General features: G+C 41.0%; 1 protein-coding gene and 1 long non-coding RNA gene across 3 annotated transcripts; one reads left to right on the top strand and one right to left on the bottom strand.

The window, feature by feature from the left end:
• Positions 1 to 1224: 1224 nt before the first annotated feature.
• On the top strand, positions 1225 to 13663 carry egln2 (egl-9 family hypoxia-inducible factor 2). The gene is made up of 7 exons (XM_058080532.1): positions 1225 to 1377; positions 1758 to 1866; positions 2256 to 3607; positions 9378 to 9497; positions 9594 to 9730; positions 11145 to 11212; positions 11289 to 13663. Exons 3-7 carry the CDS (start codon positions 2465 to 2467, stop codon positions 11339 to 11341), a joined length of 1521 nt encoding a protein of 506 aa, XP_057936515.1. The 5' UTR covers positions 1225 to 1377; positions 1758 to 1866; positions 2256 to 2464; the 3' UTR covers positions 11342 to 13663.
• A 2103-nt stretch (positions 13664 to 15766) lies between these two features.
• LOC131134868 (uncharacterized) lies at positions 15767 to 25173 on the bottom strand. Of its 2 annotated transcripts, none has more exons than XR_009131489.1 (3): positions 25034 to 25173; positions 23217 to 23334; positions 15767 to 15940 (listed from the first exon to the last, which is right to left on the bottom strand). It is a non-coding gene; the product is annotated as an uncharacterized LOC131134868 (long non-coding RNA). The 2 variants fall into 2 exon arrangements; XR_009131490.1 differs by lacking the exon at positions 15767 to 15940 and adding an exon at positions 20717 to 21307.
• Between the last annotated feature and the right edge of the window lie 1927 nt (positions 25174 to 27100).

Here is a 27100-nt window from a genome sequence, read left to right as displayed (position 1 = left end):
ACGTCACAGTGGGTGACTTTTGTAGAGTGCATTAGAGATGTGTGCAAAATGACAAGTAAATACAACTTAAGGGGTCGAACCTTTGGTGTTTAACTAGTTCAATACTTAAGACGTATTTATACATTTTTTTTGCACAAGGTGTAAAAGGAGGGGATGACTTTAACTGTACACTAAGAGACTTCACTTTTAGAGCATTTTTAAACCATGAAAATGGCCACAAGATGGCAGAAATGGATTTGATAAGAGCTTAGCATGTGAATTTGAATAGAAAAGAAGAAAGACAGCTGGGATAGGCTCCAGCACCCCCACGACCCTTGTGAGGATAAGCGGTAGAAAATGAATGAATGTTAGTGGTAATGTGTAGGGGGAAGAAAGTGCAGTCAAAAGGCTTTATGGGGGCTGTCAGCCTTGCAGATTGTACATGTGTTTGCTTACCTTTTGTGGCATGAGAGTGTTGTCATCTGAGAATGATGTTGCATGCCACTCTGATGTCAATACATGTCCCTAATCCCCGCCAGTGAGTCAATAATCCTCACCCCCTGACCCCAGACCTGGCTTTGCCGCACTTCCTCTCACGGCACGTTTTATATATACACAGACTGACTATCATGAGTGCCATCTAGTCCTGGAAACTCCTGCATCTTTGTTTACGTGTGTGAATGTTGTCATAAAGGAGGAAATGTACTATTTACACAACACAGTACAACATCACTTCTATTCATAACAGCTGACCTTTCTGTACTGGAATGTTGCATAATCAAAATAAAGCAAAATCTCCCAAATAATTGTCAAATTCATTCAATTGGAACCGCTGCTAGTTATTAATCATAACCACCACCTTGCATCATAGAAAGAAAAAGAGAAAGACTCTAAATATTTCAGCAAAATCAAAACAACTTGAAGGTTGTGAGTGGCATAAGGATAACATCAAATGAAACATACTATTCAGATATAAATGTTTTTTTTTATTTTTTTGAGAAATGCACACATTAATCGGATATATTTCCTTGTTATACTACTCATAACAACCAGTAGGGGGCGTATACCTTAATTGAATACTCAAACGTTACACTATATTTCCGATGGACCAAGTTCATGGCATTAATCAATTGAGTAGTGATTTGGTCATATGCTACATTTTTTAATTGGCCTATGGGGCGGTTATGATTGAGTCACGTGATTTCTGCCTACCAATAGTTGACGAGGCAAACACGTGACGTTTCCATCACAAATCCTACAAGCATTTCTTTACTTTCCGAGCTAACGTTCGATTTTTACGTTTTAAAAAGAATTATTGATGCTTTTTTCCCTTGTTGTTATTGCTATAATGTTGACATTGGACAAGACAAATGTAAAAAAAGCACATTTGAAGACTGAGTGAGTATTGTGTTTTTTGTATGTAGCCTAGCGAAGTTGTTTGTGTTACCAGTAACGCACCCATTGAATATAGCAAGAACGTGAAGGGAACTAGTTTAGTTCGCTTTACGTGTGCCGCTATCTTTTATGGGCGGCTCAGCTGGTGAAAGTAGTGGTCACATGGCCGGTACGTATGTTGGTGACAGGAGGGAGTGGGGGGCAGGGAAGAGGAGGATATTGGGTTCGCTTGCATAGACCCATCACAGTGTACATTGAGGAACGTTGGAGGAGCATCTTCCCTTGCCTTGCCCACACCATTGTGCCAGGCCGGTGTCCGGCTCTGGGTCCTCGTCCGCCATCATCTCTTACAGTGTATGTGTGCGTTTTAAATGTATTTAAAGACGCTGCGTGGGACGCGCGCACGGAGGGGAAGACACTCCCGGAAATAACATGCGTACACGCAGCCTGTCACGTACGCTCAAGAGTGGATTTGCATTGCTGTGGGCTGCGGTAAGTCATTATCAAATTTCCCTCGCTTTATTTCATCTCACGCCTTCAAATTGAACTCTGTTTGCATCGAATCCTTAGCTGTGCGATTAAAACGATTATACTAATGATAAAAGTTGTTATTGAGCTGCTTAGAGACTTGGCTTTGAATTATTTAAATAAGGACTGGCTACACCATCAAAGCCAAATGATGCAATTCACAACCGCTTTTGTTTTCTTTGTGAGTATGTTGTGTTTATCTTTAATTGTGCAAGTGGCATAGCTAGTGAGTATATCTGTGCTCTCCAGGTAAAGTAAAACTCTGAATTTGTTATACTTCTGCTCTATGTCAAGTGACCTGCCTAATGCTATTAATAGTTGCTAAAGTCTCTCATTTTATTCTTCCTCGACAGTCCAAACAGCCTCAAAAATGTTTTTAGAATAATGCAATCCACCCGACAGCTTGGAGGGTGAGAGATGATGCTTGCAAAGGAAAAACAAGTCTCGGACATGAAAGCAGTTGCAGCAGAGCTCCTCTACATCACGGCACCCAGTGGTTTGGCGAGAAGATGAAGCGCCGACGTGGGCTACGTGCACATCATACCGTGCAAGACGAGATGAAATGGAGACTTGGAGACGCACGGACCTTTTAAAGCCGAGATTGGATGCAGCTTCAGCGTCTCAAGAGAAAAGGATCAGCGGACTGCAGCTTGCCTGCTCACCGGCAGAGGTTGTGTACACCCACCCAGAGGACATGGGACTCAACAGATTGTGCGGGGCGGCAATCGGGGCGCCAACCACTGAAGATTTTCTGGTGGGTCTAGCCGAACCCGCTGGACTCACGACCCCGACAAAACAATGCAGAACCGGCGTTCCGCTCCACGATGGCGCCATCGTATCTCCGTCTGTGGAGGGGAGCCCCCCGGGTGCTTTGGCTCACACGCCGAACCCGGCACAAATGAAGGGCACAGCTGGGACCTCCGCATACCCCCTCACCAGTCGAGCCTGTCTAGTGGAGAATGGCGACCCTGTTTTGATTCGGAGGCTCAACAATGACTTAAGAACCAAACAACAGAAAAGAAGAGGTGGGGAGAACCGTGACTTGGGATTAGAGACTCTCACCGGGTCACCAGATTTAGGATCTTCTGCTGATTCAGGTTTTCCCTTGGGGGAGTCAGACTTGAAGCGAAGGAGGTTGGCTGATGGAAGTATTGCTCACAAATGCGCCAGACTGACTCCTGACTGCATTAGAAGTTGCTACGGTGACCAGATGAGTTCCAGTCACTGTGTCACTCCCCAGACCCTCTTGGCCCCCGCAGTCCCTCCGAGTTTCCAACACAACATATATCAGTTGGCAACCCCCTGCAGTCAAACCTCCCCCGTGGAGGCTGACGGCATCCCCACCTCGCCCCCTTCAGAGGGGTCTGGCTGGTCAGCGGAGAGCATTGCCCTGCAGTACATCGTGCCCTGCATTAAGTACTACGGCATATGCGTGAAGGACAACTTCTTGGGCCCTCTGCTGGGCGAGCGAGTCTTGGAGGAAGTCGAAGTCTTAAACCAGAGTGGGAAATTCCGCGGCGGGCAGCTGGTGAGCCAGAGGGGCATTCCGTCTCGGAACATCCGGGGTGACCAGATTGCCTGGGTGGAAGGACATGAGACTGGATGTAAGAACATCGGGATGCTGATGGCCCATATTGATGAGGCTGTCATGTACAGTGCGGCCAACGGACAGCTGGGGGACTGTGTCATCAATGGACGTACTAAGGTGAGAGGTTGGAGGCAGGCTGCTCACTTATCTTGGGAGCAGGATTATAATTGACTTTTTAGTTTACGTTGATTTACTTCCTTATGTTTAGGCCTTCCTCCACATTATGCCCAGAGGGAAAAAAATACTCTTGCAGCTCTATCTCCTTAAATCACATTCCTAGCTATTTTGGCTTTGAAAACAATTCTTCTTCTCTATTATGCTTCCGTAATAGATACAGGTGTGCTCCAAAGCTATAAAAGTCCCGTTTCAAAGGTACAGTAGTAGGGCCTTTGACGAGCTAATGTCAATGTGCAATCATTATCATTGGAACCCATTCAAAATTCTCACTTGTTGAGCTCCAAGTAAACTATGGTCCAATAACCTCATTCACCCTGCAGCAGTTGTAGCACCTTGCCCTCGTGCTGCATTTCCCCATTTACGTAAGACCTAGGCCATGGTTAGCCTCCTGTCTGCGACCTTTGCTCTGCCCCCCAGGACTGTGCTGCTTTCAAGTCCTGCAGTACAAGACAGTACGAGTGGTTTTATGGTTGAATGTTCTTATGTGCTACTGTTATTTTTTTTCTATTTTGCATAAGTCTCACAGCTTCCACAATAGTGTATTGGAAGAGTGTTGCACATCTTACCCGGTTTTGAAATTTAGACACTTTTAAAGTTTTTGTAAGATCCACTGGGAACATGTTGTTTTGAATGTCTGTAGCTTTAACACCAAAGAGTTGTCTCTGACAGAGTGCATGGCACTAACAAGCGCTTTAGTGTACTTTATCTAATGTATACTGGAACTCCGCTCTTGCCTGAATTAGGGCCTTATGATTTCCGCATTAATGTTTGTTTATTTTTTCATCTTTTTCTTGAGTAAAGAGTAAAAGCAGAATCCAATGTTAACACTGAGTCTTGCAGAAATTAAAATAATGAAATGCTATCATTGTGAGGAGAAGGAACATTTGTGTGGGGAAGTATTCCCCTGGCGAGTCGTTTAATGTGGCAAAATCACATGACAAACAAAAACCTGCCCCTCCCAAACTAAACTTGTCGAAATAGCGACCTGAAACAGGGTTTGTTGAGCAGAGTATGAGTCTGTCTACACCACGTCGTGTTTCACCGCTTGTTAATGCAAAAAGCCGTTAACAATCAACATACTTGTGGCCTTCAAAATGAGAGCACTGTTCACCACATACTGTCTAATTATGTCAACAAAATATGGATGTCTTTCACTATTGTAATTGGAATTCCCTCCATGACTAAGTCTTGCTAACCACAAGCACCAGCATGAGTGTTTGTTGTGGATTTTAGCATTCTATTAGAAAAGTTAGCCAAACTACATCTAGCTAGTATGTGAAGTACAGCGCTAACTTCCTCACAGCAACATCATGCTCGGCTAGCCTATTAGCGGATGAAAAACACTGTGCATAAGCTGCACCCACAACTGAACACATAAAAGGTATAACTGATAAATATACAAACATGCACCAATACAAGTTAAATACAAAAAACTATGTTTTTTGTTTGAGCAAAGCATTTCATTGGAGGACAAGGAAGGAGCATAGAAAATGATAGCTAGGGATGTAATGCTGTCTCTGTCCACCAGAGGAGCCCAGAGGGAGGCTGACGTCAGTACAGCGCCCCAGTGAATTAAATGCTCAGATGCATTGCGTTATGGGAAAACTTTAAACATTTTGTCACTTTCAATTTTAAACTCGCCTTACCAGGTATGTTAAGTTGCTGTGTGATGAGTTAAGTGTTTGTTGTAAGATGGCATTGTGAGTCAGACTGTTATATTGTTCTACTGTTATATGTATATATATAATGACCTGAGATTTCCAATGCATTGACAAGCTTGTTGTGACTGCACTGATCACTCGGGATTGGCTCTGCTAAAGAAAGATCTACGGTTTCCTCATGGACTCGTGAGCGGCATAGTATTTTAAACAACTAGTAGTAGTTCTGAAGTAAAGGAGATGTCACAAGATTAGAATTTAGCCAGAAATTAGCCCCACCGCTGTATAAGACACAAGGGTTCAAAGTTTAAGAAAAAAGTAGCGGCTTATACACTGGAATTTACCGTAGTTGGCAGAGCTACAGGCTTTATTTTAAGATGTGTTACAATGCATTTGCAACAGAATGAGTGTGAGTAAGAGAGGAAGTGATAGGAAAGAGGAGGATCAGGGTGGGGTACAAGTGGACAGGAGGTCAGTGAGTCTGTGCCTCCAGGATAACAATTAGTTTTTAGACTGGCTCATCCTCGGTGTTTCTTCACCCATCTCATTTACTTAAGTAGACAGAAGTATTGAACAAAAGATGGAAATCATTATTATTTCGTTAATGTCTGTGGCAGAAGGCTGACACACACACACACACACATACTGAGTCACGTGGCCAATGAAAACCTAATTGCACTAAGCAACCTGCATAGCCATCAGACACCCGCATTAATACCTAACCTGTGCCAAATTGCCTGACCCGACCCGCTGACGGTTGAGCAGCAGCACAGGCTGTTCTGCACAAAGATCAACACCCATTTTTTTGGTACTTGGACAAAATATTTTCAAGCTGTTTCCTTGGTAACAGGCCCATACAGAGTAGAGCTCAGATGGCGCTGAGAAAAGACGAGGGAGGGGGGCTAGCTTTCGGTTCTGGGAATACCACCACAGCAGCAGCATGGGCGTGTCTGTATGCCCTCATTTTCATTCATCAGGACTGGGGATGTTGATTTTGTTGTCATTATAGTGTACATAGCGTGTTGAGTTATCTAGTTAGCGGGAGCCATGCAGCACAATCTCTTGTCCCGAGCGTCTGCTGCAGCAGCAGCATGTCCTCAGATGCCCTTCCACGTGCTCCGTAGTGCCACCATGCAGGCTGCAGTGGGTAGTAACTACGCACTTAAAGCTCTTGCATAACGTACAGCTTTTTATTTTTTTTTTTGGTTATGAAGTCAGTCCTTTCAGATAACCTAGATATGAAGAAAATAGAATTGATGGTTTGCTAAATAATGGTGACACGACATGTCATTCAGATAAAATTGCACCAATAATTAGCTGCTGTTGTCACTTCTTGCCTGCCAAATATTGAGCAGTGATGTGGAGTTGGAAGGACAAAGTGACATAATGGGCCATCATTCATTTAATTATCCTGGTTCCTAAAAAGCATAATGGCACCTATTAATCATGTGTGATTCTATTTTACATAAAGTCCTATGCCCATTTTCTTGGTGATTCATTCATTTTCATCCCACAAACCTCCTTGAACATGACGTCAGCCCACAATTGCCGTCACAATCAAGGACGCTGACAACCCCTAAAGTTACACCTATCATACTTTTCTGACTATAGTAATCCACCCAATGATGCAGTGCAGTTTCCCACCACTACACACTCCAATAATACACATACTGGTATTACTATGTTGGTTACATTAAAGGAAAACGGCACTTTTTTTCAAGTTTTTTTTTTTTCCATTTTTTTGTTCACAATCCTCATGTTGGACATGAACATGTGCCCCTGATCAATACCACTTATCATAAATAAATTGAATAATGTAAAGTTAATCCGTGTGATGGGTATCTGCCGGGCTCACTCATGGATGATCAGAATCTGCTTCGTAAAACCCCGATTGGAGCATCCGTAGTGTCTTGTCGGCCATGCAGGTTGCTCGGTGCCAACTCTAATTGACTGAGGGCACTGATCGCTGCAGAGATGTGACGAGAGCAGCGGGCCGTAGATAGGATCGCGGCATGCCATGTCATGCTGTGTGACTCAGTATGACTCGGCCTGTGTGTGTGAGTGACGGTCTTTTCTTCAATACTTTGATTTCCTGTAATATCCTGATGTAATAACATCGTCCTATAAGTGCCTTTATGGTATTTGTAATGTAATCAGTGTGTGTGTGTTTATGCTGCAGCCAAGGGCTGCACAGTGTGGCGGTGTGATACACGCTAATGTGCTTGATTGTGTACAGTGCTGTTAAGATTCTTGCTAACTTGGGGAAAAAAGTCAGCTCAATTGCACAATTCTTTTGTGCATAGCTACAATAATCACTCTTACCTAAATGTCTATATGTCTGCCAGATATATACAGTGATATACAGTACAATGTATCCAGTGATTGCATTATTAACTGTCACACAGAAGTTAACCATTCTGATATTAGTAATTTAAAAACAATTCACTCTTCAAACACTGCATAATCACAAGAGAGGAGCGGTGAAACATAAAAGACTCCAAGGATTTATTGGCTTCCTAATAAAAATCTCCAGTTTGTGTGGAAGTGGTAAATTCTTGGCTTCCTAAGTTTCGAATAAATAAATTGAGGCGAACTGGTTACCTCGCTAGGCCGGCTCAAGGCACTGCAGTTGTGCAAGGTGGTGTAAACAATGAATAATAGGAGTGTAAGGGCGACTACAAGGGTGTTATTTCATGTCTACAGGCTTTTTATGCTCTAACTGTGAAAATATTTCATTCGTTAACATTCGTATGTGACAAAATGTCATTAATCATGGCCGGGCTGGAACCAATTAACCATTGTAAAGGAGGAACGACTGTACATACCATACTGGTACTGTCTACAAGATAATTATGTCCTTACTGCAAGAAAGACTTAAGCCAAGTCACTTGGCTGTGAAAGAGGAAATGTGTGGGAGAAGCCCATTCTCATTAGTCAGAGGGGAGCACAGGGACAGGTAGCAACAGAAATCTTTGTGGGCTGTCCTTTGATTTCCTTAGGGTGGAAACCCTCGTTGTACGACAGCTTGTGAGAGTGTTAGCCAATCAATGCTCGGGTCATGCGGAACCGGTTTGTCATGAATGAGTGTGATGGATCTCAGATGATGTGATGCTGGGATGCACCTGGAATGATAAACCGTACATAGACAAGGTGACAACCTTTTTTATGTATAAAATCTATAGAGACGCCATTTTCTTTTTTTTTTTTTGGATGCATGAATTGTATTCTCATGACCACAAATAGTATATTTTTCTGTTGCTGTTTGCTTTTGCACACGCTGCCATGGGACGGCTTTCCAGGTCGAACAGCACGCCCAAGATGATCACATAAGTGGGATTGAGGTCAGGGAAAGCCAATTTTTCTACTCCCGAATTGCAGCGGTCGTCCCACTGCGTCACGCAACAATCAGGCACCTGACTGTCGGCCCTTAAAAAGACGCCACTACTGCTGGCTATCATCATCTACCATCTCTCACTGCAGCCAATCAGGAAAACAAATCTACTTTAGCCGCTTCCTGACTAGTCAGTGGAGATGTTCAGAAGGCTATTTACGCAACTCGGGGCACATGATCATGTTTATGTAACCCTACCCTGTCGCTCTGGCACATCTCACCAGTGCGTTTTAAGGTCATCGCAGGTGCTTTTGGTGGAGAATGTGCTCTGACTCCAAAGTAGTCACGCAGCTCACGAAAAGTGACCACACCAGCCGCCTCTCAGCCTTGAACACACAGGCATCAAGCAGGGGAAATACCAGCGTGAGACCATTGTTGTGGTTGTGGATACTCTATCTGGAGATCATAGTGTTGACCAGCGGCTGAACTTCCACATGTTCCTGTGCTTTTGGCACCGTGGGAATCTATGGGTATCTCAATGAGATCCAATACTGGAGCTGGAATCATACTAATAATTTGATGGAAATTGTCAGTTATTCCTAATATTTGTTTGTTGGAGTTGCAGTAACATAGAATCAGCATAATAATACACAACCCAGTGTACTCTACATTATTTCACTGCTGTTTCATTGTGCTGAACATGTCAATCCCTCCGTTTCAGGCCATGGTTGCGTGTTACCCGGGTAAGGGTGCCGGTTATGTTCGCCATGTTGATAACCCTAATGGTGATGGACGCTGCATCACATGTATCTACTATCTCAACAAGAACTGGGATGTCCAGGTATGACAACACTTGCCATGTTATTTTTGCTCTCATGTATGAAGTGGAATGAATGAACGCAGCAAGTTGTGTGTGTTTGTTTTGTTTATATTGTAGACACAAGGAGGGTTGCTGCAGATCTACCCTGAAGGAAAAAATGTGGTTGCAAACATCGAACCCTTGTTTGACCGACTGCTGATCTTCTGGTCCGACCGCCGGAACCCACATGAAGTCAAGCCAGCCTACGCCACTCGGTGAGTTTACCGCAGATTTTTTTTATACAACCAGATTTTGTATTGAAAAGCTTTTCTATTGATAACTGTGACATAGGTAGATATATACATTTACGTCATCGTAATTGAAGCCTCCCCTCTCTTAGCTGGGGGCGAGGTGGGGTCAGGGGCAGGAAGTATGTGTTTCCTGAGACGGGAGACGAGGCAGAGGGGAGGAAGGTTCGATTGCAGGACTCGTGCCGCTGAGGCACAGACATGAGAGACAGGAATAAACAATGCAGCCCCACAGGGGAGAGGAAAAACTGTGCATATTAACCCTATGCTGTCCATGACACTCGCTTGTCTTAAAGCAGTGCTAATCAATACAATCACACTTATTGACATTTCCAGAGGAAATCATGGAAAGACAGTCAAACCTTGCAGTGTTCACTCCATGTTACTATCTTTAATTATTATGTATTTTTGATTTAATATTGAGTGATTTACATGGTTTGGTTTTTGTTGGACCTTTTGAAACCGATTCATAACAAAAGGGTCAAACTGTCCCTACCTTAAAACCTACATAGGTGGAACCATGGAAGCATGGAAACACCTTGCCAGCGGTGTGGTATTGGGGCACCATGGAGGGTTACAGTTTTAAATGTGTTGAAAAAAGTGTCAAAAGCCTTGCTCGCTAAACTTTGTACGACCTTGTGTCTTGTACAACAGAGGTTTGCCCTCCACAGTTTTGTGTAAATTGAGAGCCATGGTCAACCATGTACCGTCGTCCCTCACCACCTGGCAAATACTGCGTTTTTCAAAAATCAATCAATTCATTAATCAAATATCATTGCCTATTATGAATGAAAAACATTGAAAGGCAATCATGTAGTATTTTGGTCATGTTATATAGAAGCGACACTACCTTATATTACCTTAACACTTGTATTACTTTACCATATAACACTGCATTGTCAGTCACGGCATGTCCAACATGACAGAGTGAAAACGAGTTCTCCTCACATTTTGTGCGGAACTGGTACATTTTTGGCTTCTTACATGAAGTTAGAATAAATATGTTTAGAATAAATAAATTGGAGCCTAACTAGTTGGCTCGGTAGTTTGCTATGCTTAAAGCGGCAGCCGCCGTTTGTGTCCCTGCAGTGATTCCGTAGCCTGCACATAAGAGTTGGGGTGTAAACAAAGAATTATAGGAGTGTAAAGGTCACTGTAGGGGTGTTTATTTCATGGAAAAACCGCATTTAGAAAGGCATAAACAGGTTTCTATGCTCTAACAACAAAAATATTCCATAATATTAATAATGAATGCTACCTTGTGGAAATCCATGTATACCTAATTGGTCTGGAACCAATTAACTGCGATAAACTGTATTCATCTGTGACATATTGTTGATGCATTTGTGGGATATCTAACATCACATCGTTTGTCTCCCAGCTACGCCATCACAGTCTGGTACTTTGATGCCAAAGAGCGAGCAGAGGCAAAAGAGAAATACAGACTGGGTGAGCTTTAACGTATTCCATTTTTGCATGCATGTATTTTCCCTTGTGACTAATATTTTGTTGCCTGTGTCCATAGCAACGGGACAGAAAGGTGTTCAAGTGCCTGTCAGTCAGAACAGCAGGACATGAATCTCATCTTAATCACTGGAGAGCGAGCATGAAGGCAGCATGTGCCTTTCTGAGCTCTTAATGGATGTCATAAAGGGAGACGCTGTTCAAGTGTCACTGCTCTCTGCAGCTAATGGAGCAGAGCGGGCAGGGAGTCCTTCGACATGGAGAGGAAAGAAAGGGTCCTCTTCTTCTTAGGACAGCCCACTGACGTCTCACAGAGGAGAACCGCTAATCAGGATAACAGTGAGGAGAATATGGTACCTGTTCATGCAGTACTGACCTTACATACTAAAAACACTCTTGCAATCTTTCAGGAGAAAGAAGCACAATAAACATTTTAGGACAGAATTTCAATAATGCACAGAACACGAGGGAAAACTTTACATGTATGATCTCTGTAGAACGGATGTGGACACATCGCTTCAGGTCTCAAACAGGGTCTCATGTGTGAGTGTGTCATGCACCGATATACCTTTATATTTGTTTAAAAAAAAAAAAAGAGATAAAAGCAGCACAAAACCATAATGTGAACATCTACCACATACAGGAAATGAATCTAAAGAAATAACTACTGTAGATGCCCTACCATTTAATGAGCGTTTATTTACTTCAACTCTAACTGTAAACAACCCTAACACGCATGAGTCTCTCACCGAGGGCTGCAGAGCTCCATCAAGCTGCTGGTTGGTGACCACTCAAAGCAGCTCTTGAAATATTAGAAACATCAAGAGGTTGCCTACAGCCACACGTTTTTTTTTTCTTCCTCCAGTTAAATCAATAGAGGCGTTAATTGTGAGTGTTAACGGTCCAGAACTGGGGTGTCCCAAGTGTGATATTTTTTTTGGCTGTGTTTTTATGATATAAAAATACAAAAAAAGGTGTGGGGGGGGGGGATTTATGAGAATAAAGGCAAAATACACTGACCAAAACTTCCAATGCAACACAATTTTGAAATATTTGGTGTACGTAAATCGTGATATTGTTTTTAGTCAAGATAAATGATTACACATTGAAAGCTCAGAAAATTGTTTTTATTTTGTCGTGTGGGCAGCTGCTTCCGCTTAATTGCACATTGTTTGGAACTCATTGACCATTTCTTCCAAAATGTGTTCAATAAATAGCCGTAGCAATGCGCAACTTCAATATTTCTTTGCATTGTTATCGGTCAACGCGTGACCATGCAGCGCCTAGGTCAAAATCGGCAAGAACGAGCCGTCAGAATGCTAACTGGTGGAATGTCGCAAGGAACTTTAGCATCCATGTGTCACCCATATAACGTTGCTGTAGCCAGTATAGGGAAACATGGGGCCGCATCGCACAGGCGGAAATTTGGCAATTAATTGACTCCATTCATGGCAGAATCCAGGCTGCGTGACGCCAGAGAAGCTCATACAAGATAGCGACTTTGGTGAGCAGGTGACTCTGAAACTGTGTTTTGGATTTATTGTAAGAAAATGACGTGTTACGGTAAATCCAAATGTTGCGTTGGAAGTTTTCGTGAGTGTATTAGAAGAAGTCATAAGAGAAAAAATAAAAGTGCAAAAAAAAAAAACACAACAAAGAGTAGCAATTATAGAATTCAAAATATTATGAGACTAAAGACAGAAAAAGTATACAAGTTTTTTTTTATATACAATAAATGTCTTTTGCGTAACTAAATTGCCCCCTGCATCCAAAAAAGTCAGGACACACCGGTATAGAAGGACCTGTACATGTAAAACAGTATGACACCTGTATTTAAAATACATTTTCAAATAAAAATACAAAATAATATTAAAAAGAGTCATTAATTCACAATATAACGTAACTGTGCTCCCAAGTAAAACTAGAAGGACAAATGACATTAGCAATCAACGCTAATCATCTTGATCCAACTCTGGTATTGGATGTCATTGGAATGTGCTGGTGAGTTTAATCCTCAGTAGTTCTCCATTCAAACATGTATACAGTATACAGTATACAGTATACGGTATACGGTAGTAGTACCAAGCACACACTCACTCGTATGTCTGCTCCTGTGTGCATGTGTGTGACTCTTCTAATGTGATACAACTACTGTCTTGATGATGGTTACAGGTGTTTGTTAGCCTGCTTTAAAAAAAAAAAAAGTTATTTTACAGGGGAAAAAAAGCACTTTATTGAGTGAAATGCCTGTGACTGTTGAATAAGTATGTTAAAAAAAAGGCCAGCCTGTGCCTGATAAAGCTACTCTTGACTTGCTGTAGTAGTTGAAGAAAGCGCAATAATGTATGTCTTTTTTTTGTTTAACTTAACAATCAATCTGTTGTAAAATACTGTGCGAATGGTCTAAAAAGGAAATTAAATTCAGTCTAATAATAACTTGATGGTGTTATGGTCATTGAAATCCAGAACAAAAATAACCTGCTATGAATTTGTTTTTACTAAATGACAGGATGTGCCCCGCCTCTCGCCTGAAGACAGCTGGGATAGGCTCCAGCACCCTCCCGCTACCCTTGTGAGAATAAGCGGTAGAAAATGAATGAAAGCTGTAGAATTTGTTTTGGAATGCATTTGCTAATATTTCTCTGTTTTGTGTTCATTATTTGCACTACTAGGAAAAAGCCAGTGTTGACATTCAAGTTGGAGCAACCTAATGAGTACAAAGAATGACTATGTTCCTCTACGCTCCTGAATTAAATTCAGTAAATATGCATACAGCATGTTGGCATCACCCTCAGACTTTGACACTTAGCATGAACACGTGACACTCGCCAGTCAGTAGACAACAGCGAATGTAAACAAGATAAACACTAAGTTCCTGCTTTACGTGTGTCCACTGGTTCCTGATCAGGGCAATGCATCGTGGGACTGAGTCCAAAGGTAAACGACACATCACCCTTGTGGGTCTAAAAGTGATTTGTTTTATTGATACAATATATTGCTCTGTGTATACCATAGATATACTGTATGGTGTGAAAGGTGCGTTTACTCCCTTCCTGATTTCATATTTTTGCATGTTTGTCACATTGAAATGTTTCAGATCATCAAACAAATGGAAACATTAGTAAATGACAACAAAATGGAACACAAAACGTTTTTATTATTAAGGGAGAAAACTGAACAACTGCAATCAAGTGTTGGTGATAACTTGCAATGAGTCTCTTACAGGAATTTTGTCCCACTCATCATTGCAAAATTGTTGTAATTCAGCCACATTTGAGGCTTTTCCAGCATGAAGCACCTTTTTAAGGGCATGCCACAGCATCTCTATAGGATTCAGGTCAGGACTTTGACTAGGCCACTCCAAAGTCTTCATTTGGTTTTTCTTTCCATTCAGAGGTGGACTTTTCTGCTATTTGGATCGTTGTCCATCATGGTTCCGTTGGACCGGTTCCAGGTCCTGTAGCAGTAAAACAGCCCTTTACCATCACACTACCACCACCATATTTCACTGTTGCTGAAGTTTTCTGAAGCTTTTACGCCAGATGTAATGGGACACACGACATCCAAAACCTTTTAAACTCGTCAGACCACAGAGTATTTTCTCAAAGGTCTTGGGGATCATCAAGATGCAATGGTTTTGGTCTTGGAACCGATGTTGCCCAGTGTCTTACCTATGGTGGAGTCAAGAACACTGACCTTAACTGAGGCAAGTGAGGCCTCCAGTTCTTTGGATGTTGCTGTGGGGTCTTTTGTGACCTCTCGGATGAGTCGTTGCTGGGCTCTTTATTCCCTGATCATTTTGGTTGGCCATCCACTCCTGGGAAGGTTCACCACTGGTCCATGTTTTGGCCATTTGTGGATAATGGCTCTCACTGTGGTTTGCTGGAGTCCCAAAGCTTTAAAATGGCTGTATCACCTTTTCCATGCTGATAGATCGAAATTAATCTCAGGTATGTTATGTTTTAACAGGAGGGCAATCACTTTTTTTCACGTAGGGCCATTTTGGTTTGTTTCATTTTAAAACTGCATTTTGTCATTGACTAAATTAGTTTGATGATGATAAATATTTAAAGTGTGACAAACATACAAAAACAGAAAGGAAGATGCCAAACACTTTTTCACACCACTGTAGTCTTGTGTTCATGCAGAAATACCAACAAAGCATTTCGTTATGGTGGAAATCTTTTGTGTGGGAACTATGAGACGCATTTTCCCAATTATTTTAGTCGAATTCCGAATTTAGTCCCTCGCTCATACCCACGCTTCCATTCAAAGGTTAAAAACGAAAGTGAGTGCGCCTGCTTCATTTATGGACCTTGCTTCCACCACCCCCTAGTGGTTAATTTGCTCTATTGCAGTTTTAGTTGAAATGACACTGCAGTGCGCACACTGACCACTAAGAGTCACAGTATTACCTAAAAATATGAGTCACTGGAATTTCAATGTCAAATCGTTTATAAATGTATGGACAAAAGTACGGTTACTTTTGTACAGCTTTATTTAGCTATTTAGCTATTTATTTAACAATTTATTGACACACTCCAACATCTTGTAGATTATTTTCATCTTTTTGTACATTTTCTACATCAGGAGTGTCCAAAGTGTTGCCTGGGACTCTTCCTGCCGACTCTCCCTGTCCCTGTTTTGCTGTATGGGTCATCCAAGCCCTCTGACACAATGCTAGAGAGGAACCGGACAGCAGAAATGATGCCGCTACATGAAAACGCAAGCAGCAAAGACAGCAGATTTAAAGACTGTGAGTGTGACAGATGAAGTTCCAACAGTTAAAGCATCTTGGCACGCCTGGGTACAAATTCTAGTCCAAAAGCATGCAGGCTACTTTACTGATGCTGATGCATATTGTTTCTGTATTTGGTGGGAATGAAATTTCGCCCGAGATCCAACAATTGCAATTCCCAGAATAGCAGAATGTTGAAAGTACGATGACGTGTCACAGTTTGGACTTTACTGGATCAACAATTTTGTTGGTTAGCCACGATAACGATATGTGACTTGAGACAAGAGGCGTCACACTGGTTTTCACCGTAGGCCACAACGCGGCTGTGGTTACCCTCAGTGGGCCACCTGGAACTGTGAAATCATATTCATGTACTGTATAAGATGATGATGTTAGGACACATTTGAGAAGCATTTTCACTCTATTTGTATTGTTTTACCCACAAACAACAACTAATTCTAATATTAACTGTATTAATAATACCAATAATTATTAGTAATTATTCATTTAGCAGTTAATTATTATAATAATGTTATTGACATAATATAATAAACATTTTATAAAATTGATTGGCTCATCAGTGTAACATTGCTGATATCTAGTGAGCAAAGGTGAATACTACACACTCCAATGTGTCTTTAAATGCATTTACTGAATGTCATACACCTGTATTTTAGTTAATTTACTCATTTTTATGCTTGATAATACTTCATTTAGCACCAAAATCTGCTTAAACATGCATATTTTGGACTAATAATTGACCATGGTCAAATATGATACAGCCATTATTTATTAATTCATATATTTTGAAAGTTTTTTTAATTGACTTATTCACAGATTGTACGGATTTGGGATCAACATTTGCAATAAAAATGTATTAATTATGATTAGTTCCAGATGCAGTAACACTCTTCTTCTCTCTTTCATCACCATAATTTACTCTTAACAAAGGAATCTGACAAGCTAAACAGTCGAAGAGACTTTGACTTACATTGTAGAAGTCAAATTCAACAAAAAAAATAATACAAAAAAAAATAAAAATAAATATATGCGTTTTTAAAGCATTGAAAAAGGGGTAAGTGATTAATTTATTTTAATGTTGGTAGGTCGGCAGTTCTTCAAATTTATTAAATTTAAGAAATTAATTCTTAATAATAAAAGTTTTGACACATGCCTAAAAAAGTATGCAAGCTTTAAAGATGACGAGCTCATGGCACAATGGACCAATGAGGCTGTAGTATAAATGTTTCTGTCTTCTGTGTTTATTATTAGCACAAATAGAGGAAGTATTACTGTACCACTTTCACAGAATTCATTCAGTGTTGCAATGGCTTCCTGGAGCCGAAACATCCCGTAATGTACTGGACGTTCCAGGAAAAATAAGTCGGAAGCATCTCGATATTCTCTTATCACTGTCTGGTCATTTATGTAGATAAATAGTTCTTATATAGATAAATAGTTCTTATGTAAGTAAATACCACCGCTAATAAAGACAACTATGAAGTACCTGGTGTACTTAACAGCTTTTTTTTTTTTTTACTACATCTGATAATTCCGTAATAAGTGACTCATTTCTTCCAACCTTAGTTCACCCCTCACACTTAAGCAACCAAGGGTTTGGGCGGACCTTAAATATTCGTGCAGACCTGCCAACGTGTATGAATTTGTCTTCCTCAGCTTGAAATTTGACTCTTGAATATGTTTCTATGCTTCACTGCTCAGGCTGTAGTATTTTTATAGTACTATTATCAGTTTCTCAGTAGTATTTCAAATCATTCATTCATTCATTTTCTACCGCTTTTCCTCACGAGGGTCGCGGGGAGTGCTGGAGCCTATCCCAGCTGTCTTCGGGCAAGAGGCGGGGTACACCCTGGACTGGTGGCCAGCCAATCACAGGGCACATATAGACAAACAACCATTCACACTCACATTCATACCTATGGACAATTTGGAGTCGCCAATTAACCTAGCATGTTTTTGGAATGTGGGAGGAAACCGGAGTACCTGGAGAAAACCCACGCATGCACGGGGAGAACATGCAAACTCCACACAGAGATGGCCGAGGGTGGAATTGAACCCTGGTCTCCTAGCTGTGAGGTCTGTGCGCTAGCCACTCAACCGCCGTGCCGCCCTATTTCAAATCAGAGGGTTGCAAAACATTTCATTCCCACAGTGGGGGCACGACAGACAATAATTTAGAAACACCACTTTAGGTACATGTATAAGCTGTATACTGACTACTCTAAAGTATATCCAAGTTTAATTTCTATTGTGATCTCTCTTCAGAAGATATACTGTAGTAAAAGTAGTTCCTGGAATGTGAGAGGTTGTACTCAATTCAGTTTGCTGAGAATCTTTAGTAAACCCTTGAAAGAGGACTTTTCCTTTTTTCTGACCCATAAATATTCTTTCAATGTTGTATTCTCGTGATAATGATAATGAGGATAGTGAGCCCTGCAATGGCGACCTGGGAATGTTTAGCAACGGGTGTGAGGCAACGCTAATTTTGTTTAGCATAGGCAAGAATCAGGCAGAAGAGGTTGGAGTTCCTGATTCCCGGCCAACAAGAGAAAAATGCTCATCTCTCAGCAGCACATCACATGGGATTGTTTTGTGAACGTGGGCCAGTACAGACTGTTGCTGAAGTCCGACGCCTTGGTCGTGTTGAAGAGTCAGAAGAGCGACCTCCAAGTGACAATTTCAGTGTCCTCATGTGTTTATTTTGTGGAAGTAATCAAATAAAAGGAGTTCGGCAGCTGTCTGCAAGTCCTCGGATGCACTTGGGAGTGTGACCAATCACAGTGGAGTGGGTGGAGTAAATTACACAGACCATTTGTTTAGGAGGCAGGAAACGGGTACAGATTCTGGAAGATCTAGAAAGCTTTTTGTGCGGTTATTGTGTGTAGCCGCTCTATCAGAGTCCACAACTCAATACAAAGGCCCAAAAATGAGTATAATAGGTCCCCTCTAATCATCCTTATGTCCTCTTCTCTAGAGTCAGATTGCCATGGTGATATGCTCCCTGCTCAAGGATCCCACAGGTACACTCTAATAACATCCGATATAGGATCTGTGCCAAAAATGTGATTTTTTTTACATAATAATAATAATAATAATAATGTATTGCCACGACAAACTACAACAATAGTAGGGTGTGTGTGTGTTTGTTTCCAACAGCCGCATTTGACCCTCCTGGTATGTCTATTTATATTCCGATCAATAGATTGCATTTCATGCTTGAGGTTGCACACATCCTGTACAGACTCCATGAACACATGCACGTCCATGCTGCTACACACTGCAGTACACTGTACTCCTTGTCTACGTTACACCGTGTTGCTAAGAGCAAATAGCTGCCATAATTAGGGACGCTCAGCCAGGTGGGCTTTATAGCTCCTCTCTGCATTCCAAGATAGCTGTGCAGTACAGCCGTTCTTACAGGATGAACACCTATATCCCACAGGCATCTACAACAGGCTTAGACCGCATGGCCCCTCTATGTGGACCTCTGCTGGGCCCCCAACCGCCCTGTGCTTTTGCAACCTCTCGGCTCGATTCTTTCAGGTCCGGTTGGAGGAAAAAGTTCAGTGTCTCCCTAAATTGTGCTTGGGTTTTTATTTGGATTTTTATGTGAAGTCGGAAAGTGGTAGACACGTCTCTGGTGGCTGGCTTTACGTCTGACAAAGAATTTCAAGCATATATCGTATTTTCTGGACTATAAGTTGCTCCGGAGTATGAGTTGCACAAGGCCAAAAATGCATAATTATGTAGAAAAAAACATACATAAGTCGCACTGGAGTATAAGTCGCATTTTTTTCGGGTAATTTATTTTCCAAACTATTTGACCAAAACAGACATTACGTCCTCTTGGAAGGCAAGTTCTAACAATAAAAGAATAGATAACAGGCTGAATAGATGTAAGATATGCTAACACAATGGTTATTCAGCTACACAAAAAATAAACAGAAAAGGTGTCCAGTGTTTATGTAACACAGGGGTCTCAAACGCAATTTACCTGGGGGCCACTGGAGCTAGGGTCTGGGCGAGGCTGGGCCGCATCAGGTTTTCAAAAAAAAAAAAAAAAGAAATGCATTTATTAAAAACAGAAAAATTAATAAACTTTGCTTTGGTTCCGATTTTCTGCAAGAAAAGCTCTGATAAAACATTCCACTGTTCTCAAATATCTTACTTTTTATTTTTCTACACAAAATAAGATGAAAAATAAATAAACAAATCAAGAATAAAGAAAATCAATCAATCAGTAATAAATAAATAAATATAATAATAATAAAACCACATATAGTTGGTGGGTAGACAAATGATTGTTTTCAGATTAAAATTAACAAAGCATTATTAGAGCCCTGTAGACATGACAAAACACGACTATAGTCACATTTATACTTTTTTTATTTACAACATATTGCGCAACTGCAGGGTCTTGAGACACATGCTAACTCGCAAACGAGAGAGCTAGCAACCTAAACGGTAGCCTCGAAGTTATTTCCTTTAAACTTAAAAAAGCCAAAAACTTACCACTTCCACATGGATAGGGAGGATAACTATTAACAGTTATTTAACCTTTAACATGAACATTAATCAAACGTAATAATACAGCATCCATATCAAACTTGCGCGGGCCGCACTAACATTAAACTTTCATATCAAGGCGGGGGCCTCAAACTAGTGTCCTGCGGGACACATTTGGCCCGCGGGCCGCGTGTTTGAGACCCCTGATGTAACATAACAGTTTTTTCATTTATAAGTCACTCTGGAGTATAAGTCGCAGGAACAGCCAACCTATGAAAAAAAGTGCAACTTATTGTCCAGAAAATACGTAGTTTTATTGTAGAGTGGTTAACTTCTTTTTACACTTGATGCGAGAGTGGAGAAAAGCACCACATCCACTCCATTCCTCAGCAATGCCGTCTCCTACACTTCCTTCACACATCATGAAGATGTGAATTAATTTAGTTGAATGACAGTATATAGTCCTTCATAGTTAATCATGTTAACATGCTACACTTCATATCCAGGTTTCATGGCAGCAATAGTTTGACCCTGGAACAGATGGATTCAATTTCCATTGCTTGTTATGGGAAAGGATGTTAGTGTGGTCATGAAGAGTAAGCCCGGCCTTGAGCTGCAGAAGAAGATTAGGCCACTTTGAATGCAGGATGTAAGAAGAGGATCACGCAGACATACTGTATGTAGCACGCGAGCACAGCAGTTGTATTGTACCTGTAGTTCTTCTCATTTCGTCCCTTTGTGCACCAACACAGTGCGTGTCAATTCATCCACCCTACAGTCGCAGCAAAGAGCCATCCGTGGCCAGCAGGAATTATCTGTGAGGGGATTATCCTGCCGTGAGTGCACAGTGGGAGGCGATGGAGGGCTAAATGGGATTTATGCATTCATTACAAACGCTCAGCGTAATGAACCTGCACTGGTTTCACGTTGATATTCTCATATAATAGTCTTTATGAAGCATAGCAGCCTAAATACCTCATAGTACGTACTTACGTACTTACTCGCCTCCCACTGAGCGTGTATTAGACTCGACTTTGCCGTCATCCATCTCCAATATTGAAGGACTCAAATGACGTTTGTTAGAAAGACACTTTGGAAGGCATCCAACGTGGGAATATGTTGGGAAATGAAAGGTAGAATAGAATACATACACTCCAAGTGAAATAAACATGAATGCTAATTGGATTAGCGCATATCTGGTGACGTGTATTTGTGTAACAAGGCGACGAGGTGTCAGGTTCAGAGTTGAATTTTATAAATTGTTACTTACTACACGACCAAGTAACGTTGGAAAGGCGTCAGGCTTCAGCAGGTTTGTCAGCTAGTCCGAGTGCTTGCTAGCCCATGTTCACCAAACAGTCCAGTGTGAGATGGCGTTTACGGATCAATATTCATTTCTTTTGCTGGTAAGGAATCAGGAACTCCCAACTATTTGTGCCTGATGGTGGCATCTTTAGGAATAGGTAAACAAACGTGGCTTTTGCCATGTTTTTTTAGGAGCAGCACTAGGGGGGAGGGCAGACACTTTATACTGTATATAAGGAAGTCCTCTCTGTGACATCACAAAGGGGCAGTTTGACCACACCTTTTGAAACCGAGCGTTTTGAACCATCCCAGACTTCTTTCAGGGCTCAGTTCCAAATGTTCCAAACCTCATTATCTGAATTTTTGGCATAGTTTAACATGACATTACAACATTCTAACTACATGTGTAGGTCAAAAACGTGGAAAAAGCAAGACGTCCCAATAAGGTCAATATGAGAGTGCATGGCAGCTCTGGAGTTTCCGCCTGAGCAAAAAAAAACCCAAAACTGCAAAAAACATGGCCTCTTCTTATATAAGACTCCTGTCTTGGACGCGATCCAATCATTCAGCACATTTATGCTATTATCCACATATCATGCTACCATTAACATAGCTCAACACTTCAATTTACATATTTTTGATGAATAGGCACATTCAGCCATGATGGCATGGACACTGTCTTGTGTTGGTTCTGGTGGTGCACTCCAGGAACAAAATCCCCACAGTGTCCTAACCTGTTTGTGTAGTTTCCCTCTGAAGGCCCCCATCGTAATGCTGCAAAATGAAGCAGGAACGGAATTCTGTACGTTCCACAGCCCCAGTCATTTAAAAAATTCCTTGCATAACACACCGGCGGTTCAGGAATACTGCTGTTCACACGTGTTATTGAAATCCTGCTGGACATATGCAGCAGAGTGGTTGAATCTGAGATGATTTGGGCAAAAACATATGCTTACATTTCCAGCTTTTTTTTTTTTTTGGTTTGAGTTGTGAGGCCCACAAAGAGGGCCAGTGAGCTCGAATAGAGCAGGAAAGCCAGAAGCAGCCATATCGGATCATATGACTCCACAGCAGAAGTGTCGTTAAAGGAACCCGGTGAAAGGGGTGTGGCCACAAGGGCGTGTTTTTAGCAGCAAATCAGAGCTCAGGACCACGAGGCCTGTGGTAAGGGAGTGTCCCGCTTGTGTTCTCAGTCTCTAATGTCCTGTACTTTATGTCCTCATGCACCGGCTGCTGAACCATGCAAAAACCTCAGGTTTTTGCACACTTTTGCACTAGACTTTGTTCTTATACGGATGTTTGTGCCACATTCAAATCTGCATCTTTCCCAATTGTATTGTTGCTGTTGATAGAAGAACGCAGATTGTCTTTGACCTCAATGGAGGATCCCTAGTAGTTGATGTATCACAACAGTCTCACCTTTATTATTCTGCCTCGTATTGATCCTGTCCTCCCCCTACTGTTGACATTGCATTCATGGCATGAATACAATGTGTCCTTGAGTCAAATCCGCTGTGAAGGATGTTCCTTATGGCTTCTTGCATGCAATAGAGGAAGCAAGTAGGAACACATGGGAATGAGTCATATAGGACATAAGGTTTAGTAATCACGTTGCTTGTGTTTATAATAAGACAGCTTGCTCTGCTCTTTGTGTATTTTTATTGATTGGCCTTATCTATAGTGGGGGTCACATTGTACATTTTAATCACATCATGAACAATAGCTTTTTCTGTCTTTACTAGGATTGTAATGCTCACAAATGTTTACTAAAGTGGTTGTTGAGGATATATTATTAATCAATAATTAACCTAGCATGTTTTTGGAATGTGGGAGGAAACCGGAGTACCCGGAGAAAACCCACAAATGCACGGGGAGAACATGCTAACTCCACACAGAGATGGCCGAGGGTGGGACTGAACTTGGGTCTCCTAGCTATGAGGCCGGTAACTATTAATTGTGCCTTTCAGTCTTTAGCGTAATTAATGCGTACACATCATTGATCATCATTTAATCACAATGTTTTTATCACTTGACATCCCTAAAAATAATATATTTTTAACAAGTTGCAAATGGTGATTAATCCTGGTTTATTTGAAAAAGGGATTAATTTGATTACAATGTTTTTATCACTTGACATTCCTAAAAATAATATATTTTTAACAAGTTAGAAATGGTGATTAATCCTGATTAATTTGAAAACGATTAATTTGATTACAATATTTTTATCACTTGACATCCCTAAAAATAATATATTTTTAACAAGTTGGAAATGGTGATTAACCCTGATTATTTTGAAAATGATTAATTTGATTACAATGTTTTTATCACTTGACATCCCTAAAAATAATATATTTTTAACAAGTTGGAAATGGTGATTAATCCTGATTAATTTGAAAATGATTAATTTGATTACAATGTTTTTATCACTTGACATCCCTAAAAATAATATATTTTTAACAAGTTGGAAATGGTGATTAATCCTGATTAATTTTGATTGTGATTAAAAATTTTAATCATTTGACAGCCCTAAAAATTAAATTTTAACAATGCAGTTTGTCATCACCAATGCAGTCCGTCAGAAGTGATCATTCTAAACTATTAATATTCCACACGGCTCTTGTTTGGGGTTTTATTCATGTACCTAATATTGTGTCCTTGTTCCTCCTGACAGTGGCTGAAGGTGTTCCCGCGACAGTGTGTGTTTTACTCAGCCCGGACATAACATGACCTCTACCAGGTAATTGTATTGCTGTGCAAACATACAGGGAGCGTGCAGGTACAGTATGCCAGCATACGATAGTGAGTGTGTGTAAAGGTAATCGTCCAAATGAACAATAACAATCTAAACAAAGAACAATCTAACAAAGAACAATTTAGATGCTATTGTTTTTGTTTGTTTTCCTGCCAAGTGAAAAGTGCCACACACGCTAAATATGTTAGCAATAAATGCAGAACACTCAGTACAGCTCGTCGAGCAAAACAAATCCCGCCGTGCTGTGAAAAAAAGCAGCTGTCTAACACATGCTTGTACTTGTACACAATAGTGTGGCCAAAGTGGCACAAATTCAGATTGTCTAAGACGTTGCTATTTTCTCATGCCCTTGGAAGCCCACACTTAGCATGCTGTACAATAGATTCACTTGGAAGAATTGGACAATGTGTACTTGGTGTGTACAGTAAATGCCATTTCATCATGACCGAGCACATTCTTCCTCACAAACTGGCTTTTCTTTTACCTGTTATTGTTTCCAGGCAGCAGACTTGTACTGCAGTTTGCAATACTTCCGAGTTCTCAGTACTAATAAGAGGTGTTGAGTTGCATGAAGGGCAGCAAAGGATCAGTTACCTTTATTTCCTCCACCTTGGCAGAGCTGTCCGTCTCTGATCTGAGACATCTGAGACATCAGAACTCGCATAATTTTTTTTTTGTCGTATATGTCTTTCAAGTGTGGTGGTCACATGACCATCCTGGCTGCTTTGTGTTGCAGGCCGACCCACAATCGCTTGATGATAAGCAATTAAACAAAGAACAGGATGCACTAAAACTCTATAGCCAGCAGTTAGCACGATGTACAGCAAACATAGCTTCTTCACGGACCTTACTGTCGAGGAAACGTGGATATGCTTTGGAGTAGTCGGTGTACAACTTGTAAATGAGTCAACACACAGCCATTGTCGTCTACAAAGCTGGTGTCATTGTCTGGGGATGCATGAGTGCTGCCGTCACTGACTAGGAGTGTTGCGGTTCATTCAAGGAAACATACTGTTGCATTCAATACATTTAAACTAGTGAGTTTAAAAGCGTGTGTTGAAAATATCAGCTTTAATCGTCGTAGACACCCTTCCTTCCGCTTGAGGTTCCTCGGAAACACACCTGGCCACTCCCTCACCTTCACCTTAAGATGACACTTGATCATCTTGGAGGTGTGTTTGGGCTCCTTATCGTATTGGAAAACTGACATGTGGCCCAGTTTCCTCAAGGGAGGGTATCATTTCTATACATGTTTCACCCCAAGGAACCGCAGCTCTCCTGTGTTGGCAGGACTCTTGCACCCCCAGACCATAATACTACAACTATCCTAACACGAAATTACCTTGCAACTTGTGTTGCCAGCTATTTACAATCATTCCATTCAATGAACCACAGCTCCCCCAGTGCCGGCAGCACTCATACTTTGCGGGAATCCACTTATCACTGTCGAGTCTAGTCTATGGTGCATCTCTACATATACACTACATTGGCCTTGTCCAGTGTCGTCCTTTATCTCACTGTTACACCTTTTAAAGCATTTTTAAGGTTAACTCATTGTTTCTATGAATTACTGTGGAGCAGCAACGGCAAATGGAACCTCTCATCATGACCCCATCACTATGTCATTTGTTTCTATATGTTCCCCTTGCGGCATACTGTATTAGATAACCCTGTCCAAATAAATGCAAGCATGTGTGCTCCACATGCTCCTTTTTATAGATGGGGCCTCCAACTCATGTGCATGCTGGTGGGTTTCAACCTTTGAAGTTGTCACAAAGTAAACTCCCTCGCTGGCTTTGTCTTTCCGTCTCAACCGGTTGGATTCTTTGGAGCCCCCAATGGCTACTTTTTCTATGAAAGCCTCTAATGGCTTACTTGCCCTAGCTAGGAAAACAAGCACCTCAGCCAGTTCCATCTTGTCATTTCTCACACAACAGATGTTACATTAATGTTATCGCAGTGTCGAGCTGAGTCCACATGCAGCACCCTTTGATTTTATGAGCACAACAATCGCGGGTTTCTTTGTTTAAACCGTGGGTGTCCCAATTGCGGCCTGGGGCTCATTCTAATAATATAATTTTAAAAGGAAATAAAAAAAACAGCATTTTTTTTAAATCTGCAATAATTTTACAAGACTAAAGTAAAATTTGTAATTTTAAGGGAACAACATTATATATATATGAGGGAAAAATAAAACATTTTTGTCCCATAAAGTTGAAATATGAAAGAACACACAAAAGTCGTTAGAAGACATTACAACAAACAAAACTTGTAAAGTTTTAATTTTGGGGAAATTATGTTGTGAAAAAAATAGTATTTATGAGAATTATGTATAATATAATGGAAATAACGTCATCATTACGAGAAGATGTTTTTTAAGTCGCAATATCAAGTGAGACAAACAAAACAACAAGTCATAATTTTTGTAAACTCATGTTGTTGGGAAAAAAACGATGGGAATAAAGTAATTATGAGAATAAATTTTTTCCAGAATAAAGTTAATTGGAAAAATAAAAACAACAGCAGTAATTTCAGGAGAATAAAGTTATTA

This window comes from Doryrhamphus excisus, chromosome 8 (assembly GCF_030265055.1).
Source record: "Doryrhamphus excisus isolate RoL2022-K1 chromosome 8, RoL_Dexc_1.0, whole genome shotgun sequence".
NCBI lineage: Eukaryota > Metazoa > Chordata > Actinopteri > Syngnathiformes > Syngnathidae > Doryrhamphus > Doryrhamphus excisus.
This window is presented reverse-complemented; position numbering and strand designations above follow the sequence as displayed.

Coding starts and splice junctions, on each gene's coding strand:
- egln2 (XM_058080532.1), top strand. CDS start 2,465: ATGGAGACTTGGAGACGCACGGACCTTTTAAAGCCGAGATTGGATGCA. Junction 3,608..9,377: donor TCATCAATGGACGTACTAAG/GTGAGAGGTTGG, acceptor CCTCCGTTTCAG/GCCATGGTTGCGTGTTACCC. Junction 11,213..11,288: donor AAAAGAGAAATACAGACTGG/GTGAGCTTTAAC, acceptor CTGTGTCCATAG/CAACGGGACAGAAAGGTGTT.